Consider the following 11,171-nt stretch of genomic DNA (forward strand, 5'->3'; position numbering starts at 1 on the left):
CTCAGATATGAGAGTCTTTTCTTATCTGCGGTCAGGTGTCCTGGTATGCCATGTCAGGTGACTGAGCAACCAGGGAACTGACTCAAGATGCTTGGCACAGTTCACCCAGACTGGTCATGCCTGAGTGGGCTGAGTCATAGGGAAGCAGAGTGGACATGATCCCATCCTTCCTGATCGAGGAGGGGCACGCATGTGTGAACACACAGGGAGAAGAAAATGGCTGTGCTGTCCTGTTCTTCCATTCAGAACGGACAGTAACTCAGCAACTCTGAGGTGCGTGTGGTTATAATCAAGTTTGGCTACACGGAACACGAACCCTAACTCTAAGGACACACACATCTCTCTGCCTTCCAGTCATCCTCCGTTCTCTGGAACAGAACCCCAGCTTGTCCTCAAGGTGAGTCACAATTGGTCTTTTCCAAGCCAGGCCTAAGGTTTGTAAGACTCGAAGCTTTTACAGGTAGGACCGGGACGGTTTTTACTCTTTGGGAAACATTGACTATAAAATTAAGTACAAGTTTCTATTTAGAATGGAACAGGTAAGTCCAGCCCCAATCTCCTGTGAGCAGCTTGGCAATGCAGTGGGCCCATCAGCAGGGTGGGTAAGACGGACCGAGCAAGCATGCTGGTCAGTGGTTTCCCTGGCTGCTGACAGCCCAGATGCACAAATGCAAGAGAAAGCCAGCGCCCTCCACTTTAGGCCACAGTGCCTTGACGCAACTGTGACGGCAGCCAGCACGTCCCCCCAGGTAGAGCTGAGCACTGAAGCCGATCTGCACGTGGGCAGCGGTTCTTGTAGCAAGTCCACAGGACCACAGCTGGGTGGCCTTCTCTGCTCACTCGCCCAGCATTGCCATCTACAGCAAGTGGCGAGGAGAGACTTACGAATTTTCAGTTCCCAAATCCTCTCTCTGTTTTACTAGACATGGGCCACCCAAGAGGTAGGGTTTGGGTTTGTTTGTTGCCTTCTTGGGGCATGAGGAGGAGGAAGCACTGACCCTTCCCTGGCCACCTCTGCTCCCTCGGCTGCAATGGATGCACTGCAGCATTGCTGCACTGCAGAGCAAAGGAGGCAGGCGCTCATGTGCGCGGCGCAGCCTCATCCTCTCCAGGGCTCCGGTCTCCGGCCACTGGGCAGCGTCATCAGAACGGGAAGGACGAAGCGAGTCAGCAAACTAGCCAGAGCTAGCTGTCACCATGCAGGCTCACCCAAGACTGGGACGTGACAGGTGACCTGGGCCCCCCTGGCCAGCGGGCACCAAGTGCCCTGGAGGAGTCGTGCATCACTGAACTGGGCCAAGGCACAGATGTGAGCACTCTCCTGGTTCTGGACCCCACACAGTGTCCTCACGAGGCAGACTCCCATGCAGGCCCTGTGCTTTCTGTGCTGCCTGCTAGACCCGAGCTGGGCCTGGGCTCAGCTCCTGAAGGAGCTCTCCGGCCAGTTTTCGTGAGGCTTCGGCACAAAGGAGATCCGATCTATACAAGATCTGGTCAAGAAAGCCAACAATTTCATGGGTGATAGCATCCGTGTGGGCCATCTGCAATGAAGGAAGAAAGGAAAGATGAGGACACTACCTGGGGACCCCTCTGTCTGGTACACTCAGAGTGAGGCTGCAGGGGAAGTAGGTTCACCTCTGCTTTGTTAACAAGGTGATTATCAAAGCATGTCTGTCCCCAGCCCCCCCCCCCCAAACAGTGGGGCCAATTCCTGATGACCAACCTCCCCACAGGAGTTCACACACAAGCAGGGTGGAGGCAGCAGGACTTCCCAGCTCACTGCCACAGCTTTGGGATTATGTGCTGTAAGAGCAAGCAGCCCTCATTACAGCCCCCCAGAACCACAGTTGAGACTCTCAAATGTCACCTGTGCAGGACGTTGACCAGGATTCCTTTTAGGTACAGCAGCATAGGAGCCCCGAGTTTGGAGAAAGACACACATTTGTTGTGAGTGGGGCAAACAAGAACCTGCAGGCTTAGCCCCAGCTCAGCTTCCTCTTGTCTCACCAGGTCTCTTTCTCTAGGGTGACCCGAGGTTCGCCATACCTTTGTGGCTTTGAGCCTTCACTGGCCCATAGCGCAGCCCTTCCTCCCTGGTCCTACTCTGGCCACCAGTAAAGTGAAGCATGCTGGTCAGGGCTGCAGTCTCTGCATCTGCACACCTTGGCCATGGTGCTGAGGCCATGCTCCAGCCTGGACGCATCTGCAGGCCCTTGGCATCTGACTGGTCACTGCCAGGTTGTGACTCAAGAGTCGCAGGTCTGTGGTGCTGCGATGGCCTTCATTTAGAGGCGGCCTCTGTCCTTCCTGGTGCACCAGTCCCTAGATGCCTTAAAGAGCTAATGTGTGTCTAGACTCTGGGCCAAGACTGCCTCCCACTCAGGGGCAGGCAATCACTACACAGCATAACCTCCCACTTTTCCCCAGCATGGCGTCACAGAAACATGCCCTGCTGGCCTGAACCACGGCAGTCTGTACAGGGTTTAAGCATAGCAAGTGCAGCAACTTTAGAGCTGTTTCCCCATCTCAGACCGATGCGGGAGGAAGTACAGTGAAGACAAGAAAGAGGAAGTTCACAAAATGCAGTGAGGGCTCCAAACAGACCCATCCTGGCACCAGTCAGTGCCGGAGAGTGGGAGCTGCAGCAGGTGACAGCCAGGGTTCCGAGGTCAGCCTACCAGAGGAGGGGTCTGACAGGAAAATCCGTGCAGGAAAGGCCTGTGGGATCACCAACTCTGGAAGCTGCTGCTCCTGTCTGTAATTTCCCATGTGCAAAAGCAGCTGTGATGTCTCCCCAATACCTGCACTGTATTGATATCATGTGGTGTGTATATGTAATCTCATGGTTGGCTCTCAGTCTTGGGGACATGATCTGTGGACGATCAGGATGATGACTTCTCATTAAGCTGCATAACTTGGATATACAGAAAATATACTAGGATACGCTTCATAACTAGATCTATTGTCAACACAAGGACTGCAAGACACTTAAAAGCCTGCTTTGTTCCTTTTACTCAGACTAAATCAAGAAAACAATTTCTCCCACTCTATCCTAAGCCACACATTCTTACCTCAGAGCAAGTTCAAACTAGACTGAATGTTTCTGTAAACGGATCATAAGTTAAAACCTTTACAGATATGCACACTGTGAGAGTTACAGATGTCTAACCAAGGTTATTAACACAAAACAACATAAAAAAAAATTCAGACCAATTTTTTGCTTGCCAAGTCTGGCCAATAAAACCTGACTCCCTTGTGCAGATCTGTCTGCAGCTTGCCTCACCCGGGCACTGTGCCGCAGCCTCTGGTCACAGTCTTACGCCTAAAACCATGAACCTTGAACGGCCACGGTAAATAGCTCGGCTCCTTGTTTACCCAAGGAATATGCTATGACCAAGGAGCTTTTTTTCTTACTGCTCAAGCGTCCTGTAAAAAAATCATTTAAGCTGGGTGAACAGAGAAGTAAGAGAGAACTGGGATGGAGAACTGAAACACAGGAGACCCAGGAAGAACTAGAACCTAGGAGACAATTAGAGGAAAAACAAAGAGCATGACCTGAGCAACCCATACCCTCAGATAAAACCAAAAAGGCAAAGACCCTGAAGTTCAGGTTCGCTACACTGTGGAGTTTTGTTTTTTTTTTTTTGAACCCTGGCTATAGCCTTGGGAGCTGGACAAGCATGTCAGGGCAGAGGCAAAGAAAGAAGCCCGAGCAGATGGCTACTGAGGTCTGTGGCAAGTCAGAAGGCCCAAACCAGAAGAGAAGCCAGGAACACAGCAGGAGCCACCCCCGGGCTGAAGCTGGAGACACTGCTCCAGGGGGAGGAGGCTGAAGGCAGCCACTGCCAGCTCTGAGTTCACACTCGTCTGCCCTAGGCCGGGCTCCTCGGGCGGTGACACCCGCACTGCTCTTACAGAAGGCTCTGTTGTATGGAGATGACTCCCGCCATTGACTGGGATGGGGTCAGAAGCCCCTCTAAAGGCAGGGTGTGTGTTAACAGTTGTATCTGTAAGGACAGTCCCTGGCGGCCTGCTGGATGCCAGGATGGAGCACTTGGAGGAACCAGCGTATGGCTTTCTCTGCACGCTAGGCAGCTCAACTGACCTGGGTTTCTGGGATGCTGCAGTACCGGCTGTAGATTAGCACTGTTAGTGGGTGGCTGGAACAGGCCTGATCAGGTGTGTGCTGTACAAGGCCCAACTCCCCTCAGAAGTCTCTGTGGGAGTGGGGAATGTGGCCTGTCTTGAATATGGAAATGTTGCTGGAACACCAATCAGAGGGCTGGTATCTCCAGGAAATTTTGCTGGGGTCCTTTCTCACATCTTAGTCGGTGCCTAGGCCACTGTAGTCTGTGAGGGCGACAGGACTGAAAAGCAGGGGGGATGTGTGGCCCTGGAAGACGTCACAGAAGTAGTGAGCATTTATGACGAGGTCAGAATTCCCACTTCCATGATTCAGAAGCACCTACTATCAACTGCATCAGACCTGGTAATCCATGGTGTGTCTGCACAGCCGCCTGCGCCTATCCGGTCATGCATGCCTTCTTGCTCCTGCTAACAGCCGACAATTCTGGTACACAGATGCCTGTCTAAGCCTCTGCCATCGGGTGTGTGACACGGTGCCACGGGCACCTCCCCAGGTGTGTGACATGGTGCCACGGGCACCTCCCCAGGTGTGATGGTAACACAGTGCCACGGGCACCTCCCCAGGTGTGTGACATGGTGCCACGGGCACCTCCCCAGGTGTGATGGTAACACAGTACCACGGGGCATCTTCCCCAGTGCTTGTGAACATTCACACGGTGTGATGGTAACACAGTACCACGGGGCATCTTCCCCAGTGCTTGTGAACATTCACACATCTTCCGTGGAGAAGAAAGGGTCAATTCCTTCACCCATCTTTTAGTGAGGTGGTTTAGCTTTGTTGTCAGTTCTAAGAATCTTCACATATTTAGAATACATAACTCCTGCCAGATACTCCCTAACTGATTTTCTCCATTCTGAGAGCCAGCCGTGTGCTCTGATAGTTCCCTTTGATGCACAGGCTGCAAACTTACATACAGCCCAATGTTTCTGTCTTTTCCTTTTGTTGTGTGTGGGGTTTTTTTTTTTGTTGTTACTTTTTTGTGACAGGGTTTCTCAGTAGCTTTGGAGCCTGTCCTGGAACTAGCTCTTGTAGACCAGGCTGGCCTCGAACTCACAGAGATCCACCTGCCTCTGCCTCCCGAGTGCTAGGATTAAAGGTGTGTGCCACCACCACCAGGCCCTTTTGTTGTTTTTGGTGTCACATTCAAAACGCTACTGCAAGGTCTTGTGTCACCATTGGACACACTTCCGGCCAACCCCTTTACAAAGCCATCAATGCATGTGTGCTTCCAGAAGACTCTCTAACTAGCTATTATCTTCCCGAGAGACTCGTGTGCTGGGGCTTGGTGCTCAACTGCTAGTACTATTTAGGAGGCCCTGGAAACTATCTGGAGGAAGAGGCCCACTGGGGAAGTCCTTAGGGATGTCTCCATCCCGCTGTTTCTTGAACACCACAGGTAGACAGCCCTACCATACATTCTCGCCACAGTGATCTACCTTGCCTGCCCAGCACCACGAAGCTATGTGAAAACAAAATACAGAATAACTCCTTTGCAGTTGTTTGTCTCACTTTAGCTTGCCTTTTGCTGTGACCCATGTATTAGCCAAAGCCTCTCTCTCCTGAAGTAATGGCCTTGTCGCTACTTAGGAGCATGTTGTCACCGGAGCCGGACTTCTCTCCCCAGCGTGCAGCAGGTATGTCTTCCCCTCCGTGCACCTCCTGAACAGCACGGAGGGTTCTGGGTATGTGCTCACTGTGGCTCTACTGACCTCCATACCCAGGACCCTCTAGGAGGTAACCCTACCTTTCACTTAGAGTGTACATATGTGGTGCAGTCTGGAAAAAGAGCGACTTACATGGGTGACAGCTTCCCAGGCAACTGCATGGCCTTCTGGGGTCCAGAGCAAGAGGCTAAGAAGCAGGCGTCTGACAAGCTGTCTGCATACAGGTGGCCTGGGGTCTGCACTGGGAATCTCAGCTGCTTTCTGCAGATCGGCAGCGGAGAGGGGGCCACTTCTGAGCAGCATCAGGAGGCGGTTGAGCAATGCCTTCAGCTCCACCTGGGTAGTAAAGTTCAGAGGGTGAGACCTTAGAGAGGGTGTGACACTGGTGTGACTCTAGGACTTGTCTGATGCTTCAAAGCCCCAGGGAGAGAGATAGTCAGGCACCCAAGCTTGGCTAATTCACACACAGCTCTACATAAACCAAAATGGACACAATGGAAATTTCTTGACTTTCTTTCCTCTTGCCCACAAAGCAGCCAGGGCGCTATGCCAGGACCTGACCTTTTTTATATGAAGGCAAATGAAGGCAAGTCCTCAGCAGAATGTCGTTAGAACTTTCTTATTGTGGGGAAACAAAAGGCCCCTTGAAGAGGACCCCTCACTATCAGCCACAATCAGCTAGAGGCACAGGCCCACTGGGCGGTGCTGTAAGAATGCAGGCTGCCCCTGCCTGGGCTGCGAGGGAAGCGCAGGCCACACACACACAAACACGTCTGTTCTGTTGCAGACACTGGAACAGTTGTTCGTACATGCTCACAGCTCAAGCAGAGGTCACAAGTCTGTGGAATCCACATAATAACAGTGACTGTTCTAAGTCCGTGGGTTGTTTTTGCATAAAAAATATTTATTTCATGTTGAGACTCCTGTGGCTCACAGAGCGAGGCAGAAGCTGGGGGCTGCAGAGATGCTGCACAGGACATCGCATCCAAGGTCCGTCCTGCAGAAAGGCTCCGCCGACCTGTTCTGAGAATTCCCACGGCTGCTTCTGCGGGTCTGCAAGTTTAGGCCCCACTCAGAGCCATCTGTCAGGGATAATGGCTCCTGACAAGGCTGACTATGAGAAAGGAACCACAGCATTCTCCACTGAGGGAGCGGTGTTCCCTGGATGGCCACCACCTCGGCCAATGACATCTCTGGAGTCTGCAAACTCTGAGCACTCCAGGAGAGAAGCTTCTCTCTGCCTGTACTAGATGCTGTTCTGTCCACACTGACTGCACCTCACGTGCCTTCTGTGTCTAGATGCTTCTATAAGGGAGGCGTGTGCTCTTTGAAGTATTTTCTTATTTTCGTTCTACATTATAAAAATTTACTTTTGCTCACTATGGAAAACATGAAGATGAAGGAATGATGAACAATCCCCACGCTTCATGCATTGGGAGTAACTGTTTCCTGCCCCTCTCCTACATATCCATGTGTACCATGAGCCAGTCGCATGCCTGAGCACTACCTGGTAATGAGACTCTTCCTGGCAACGTGCTAGTCCACTTCAACACTAGCAGCTTATGCAAGCTCAGAACATTTCAGCTCCTGCAGCTATGACTCTGCTTTGACGCCCACTGTGTGCAAGCAGCTGTGTGAATCTCTGCCTTTCCAGAAGATTCCTACAAGTGAGAAGACAGTATCTGAAGGGTGTGAGGCCCTGGCCAAGCCAAAGGGTACCTAGAATACAGTCTTCAGAGCCAGAGCAGACGAACACAGCTGGCAGAGGTGCACCCCAGGCAGGACAGGTGTTCTCTGGCCCAAGGCTGGCCAACAGAGGGCTGTCTGCTGCTGAGTGACTGTGACTTACGGGTTTAACAGCAAACTCCAGAGGTTCTGGCTTCTAGTACTAGGCAGTGGCTGCCCCTGAGTGCCCGGCTAAGGAGGAAAGACAGACAACACCAAGCTACTCTGAATGGAGTGGCTGCTTTTATTCAGGTGTCTAATTACCCCAAGAAAGACCGAGGCTTTATTTTTTTTTTTTGAGACAGAGTTTCTCTGTAGTTTTAGAGCCTGTCCTGGAACTAGCTCTGTAGACCAGGCCTCTAACTCACAGAGATCCACCTGCCTCTGCCTCCTAAGTACTGGGATTAAAGGCGTGCACCACCACTGCCAAGCCCCGAGGCATAGTTTTAAAGAAAAATATTCATGAATCCAAGTTAGCTAGTAGAAAAAGGTGCCAAATGTAGACCTTTCTAGAAACTAAGTCCATTTTAAATAGAAAAAAAAATTATGTGTGCATATGCACACACATGTGCAGCCTAGGTATGCCTTACATGTATGGAAGTCAGAAACCACTTTGGGAGTTGGTTCTTGCCTTCTGTGATGTGCCCCAGGATCAAACTCAGGTTTCCAGGCTTGGCAGCTAAAGGCGTTATTCACTGAACCATCTTGCTTGCCCCTATAAGTTAAATCTTACAGGACACTACTCTGTATTTCAAAAGTCAGTCTGTATACGTATCTATGCTCCATATGAATTAACATATACCTACCAATTTAGTTCACAAATAATCTAATAATAACAAGTGCTTCATACACCTTCATCATCCTACTACAAGATGAAAGCCATGAACTAGAATTGTGCTTAATCAGTTTAATGTGATATATATTTGCAATTTTTATTATTTCTTTATTTAGTGTATGGCTGGTGTGAGTGACACGGTGTGTGTGAAGTCAGAGGGTAACTCTGGGGAGTTAGATCTCTCTCCATTCTGTGGGTTCTGGGGTTGAACTCAGGTCAAGTGCCATTATGTGTTGAGTCATCTCACCAGCCCAAATGTGATGTTTTAAAGTGAAGACTGTTCCCTTTTGAATTATGCAGCAATCTTCAAATACATATGTGGATAACTTCTTTAATATGCGTCATTCTGATCCAATATTATCCTCAAATTTCAATTCTTTCGAATTCCAAAGCTCATCTTCACCATGCTATGGAAGCCTTTAAGGCAGCGATTCTCAACTTCCTAATGCTGTGACCCCTTAATACAGTTCCTCATGCTGTGGTGATCCCAACCATAAAATTATTTTATTGCTACTTCATAACTAGTTTTGCTACTGTTATGAACTGCACTGTAAATATCTGTGTTTTTCTGATGACCCCTGTGAAGGGGTTGTTTTACACCCACAGCTGGAGAACCACAGCTTTAAACACATGAAACACAAGACTGCACTAACCTCTGATTCTGGAACGGACAGAAGCACTATTCCATACACACTGAAACCTGTTCCTTTGCATTACTATAGTAAGGGGAAAAGCACTGGAAACCAAGGCTTTGTTTTGTTGTATTTCTTTAATTTATTTCCTGTGCATTGGTATTTTCCCTGTAGATAGTTCTGTGTGAGACTGTCAGATTCCCTGGAACTGGAGTTACATTATGAGCTGCCATGTGGGTACTGGGAATTAAACCCAGGTCCTCTGGAAGAACAGCCAGTGCTCTTAACCACTGAGCTGTCTCTCCAGGCCTAGACTGAAGCTTTAAAAGCCAATAAGTAAATGTTTGCAAGGAGGTGACAAAGCTTTAATCAAAACGTGGCTCCCTGAAATAACTACATTCTACATAAATAACAGCATCTTTGCCATAGACAGATGCCCAGTCCTGCGCATAGAAACTCTGTTATTTAGATGACCAAATGGTTACATCATGTGATTCCCTTAGGAGTCTGGCTGATGTCGGAAAATAGTAAGTGAGACTGAAGGAGACTGGACAGGCTGCTGGGTGTGGGGGAGGGGAGAGAAGAGAGAAGACAGTGGCTCAGGGGCCAGGCTGTCCTGGGACAGAGCAGCGTCTCAGAGCAGCTGTCGTGCCTGCGTGTCATCTCCTAGAGCACGGACCCTGGGGTGAGCATGAGGGCAGCTGAGGCCACTGAGCAGAACCTGGGATCAAATAACCCTGGGGACAGGAGGCCCAGAGCATGAGAAGCCCGGCGGCTGGGGCAGCCTCATCTCAGGTCCCTGTGGAGGCAGGAGAACACCATGGTCTGCGAGCTAAGTCACCCAGCACACATGACAAGTGCCCTGAGCCTGAGTGGGGCTCAGCAGACATGAACTAAGTCCTGTACTCACCATGGTCTGTGCTCTCTGCCGACTCCCGTCCTGCGGGCTGTAATAGAACACCAAGAGCCACAGCAGGTCTGCAGGGGGCTCAGCTTCCTCCCTCAGCAGCTGCTCCATGGCCAGATCAACCCATCCTCCAAAGTGGGTCAACAAAAACCAGCTCTCGAAGGGGTCTCGCTGGGACCTGGAACAGAGCAAGACACACATGGCAGCCTCAATTCGATCCTCGTCCTTTTGTTCACAGTAACTTTAATGTTTGTGAACTAGTACTTTAAATTGTACTTACCCACTGAAGAAAGACCCTCAGAGACAAACTGGATTCCAAAAACCTTTGTGTCTCACCTAAGCCCATCACAGGACAAACCAAGGGACCCTCCAATGCACACATGCAATGATATTTATATCTTTATATCCAGGCACCTATAGGATTTTAGGCTCTGAGAGAGATCTGGGGACTGTGGGGGGCAGCATGAGGAGGAAGGGGTGAGGTAACAGCAGAAATACACTATTCTCACAAGTGGTTCTGGTAGTGTAATGTGTGTGGGGGTGCACTCTGTTCCAGCACTGCAGTCCTGACAGTCCCAGCACTACAAGGGTGGAACAGCCTAAGCTCCTGAGGAGAACCTTTGTTCAACAGGAGTATCATGGCCTCTGCAGTGTCTGCAGGACTTGTGGAGTCCCCAAGTTCTAAGCATGGTTCTTGCCTTCTAGTCACTGGCCTATACCTCCCCTAGAACGATAGATTTATATGTTTTAAATCATGTTTGCAGGACTGAAGGGAAGAGGAAGGCAGGTGCCACCCTGTCAGAGGAGGGTGACATCACTGCACAGGCTGAAGGAGCAGGGCTGCATAAGTCCCTACCCCCTCCCACAGATCATCAGCGAGTATACTGAGTAGCCAACCCTACTCACAATACCGCCCTGTCTGGGCTGACCTTCCCCTCTCTTCTTCCGAGGGGGGGCGGGTCTTACAGCTGCTCCACACCCTTTCCTATAAGATACCTCAAGGCTTACTGAGTGCACAGGAACTGGCAATGACCCCACCCGACCACCAGCCTTTGTGTGAGCTGTTATAAGAATCTGCCAGGGAAGAGTGTTTGATGGAGAAAGCATTCAATCATACATGTGAGCACAGCAGTACCTACGCTCGGCACACTAGAGGAACTTGGAGAGGGGACAAGAGGGCCTTGGGCAAATGAAGAACACGCAGTCATTTATCGTCTGGATGTGAGCAAGCTCAGGACTGGAGGCACTATGAGCTGGGGGC

General features: G+C 50.4%; 1 protein-coding gene across 1 annotated transcript in view; it reads right to left on the bottom strand.

The window, feature by feature from the left end:
* Nucleotides 1-273: 273 nt before the first annotated feature.
* The window catches only part of Fancc (FA complementation group C), a 76,283-nt gene continuing 65,385 nt past the window's right edge, over nucleotides 274-11,171 (bottom strand). The window contains exons 12-14 of the mRNA XM_013349195.2: nucleotides 9,914-10,088; nucleotides 5,944-6,147; nucleotides 274-1,541 (exon numbers count right to left, since the gene is read on the bottom strand). Of these exons, the coding sequence (XP_013204649.1) occupies nucleotides 1,395-1,541; nucleotides 5,944-6,147; nucleotides 9,914-10,088 (526 nt within the window). The 3' untranslated portion in view covers nucleotides 274-1,394. The remainder of the gene's footprint in view (nucleotides 1,542-5,943; nucleotides 6,148-9,913; nucleotides 10,089-11,171) is intronic.

Source organism: Microtus ochrogaster, chromosome 16 (genome assembly GCF_000317375.1).
Source record: "Microtus ochrogaster isolate Prairie Vole_2 chromosome 16, MicOch1.0, whole genome shotgun sequence".
Lineage (NCBI taxonomy): Eukaryota > Metazoa > Chordata > Mammalia > Rodentia > Cricetidae > Microtus > Microtus ochrogaster.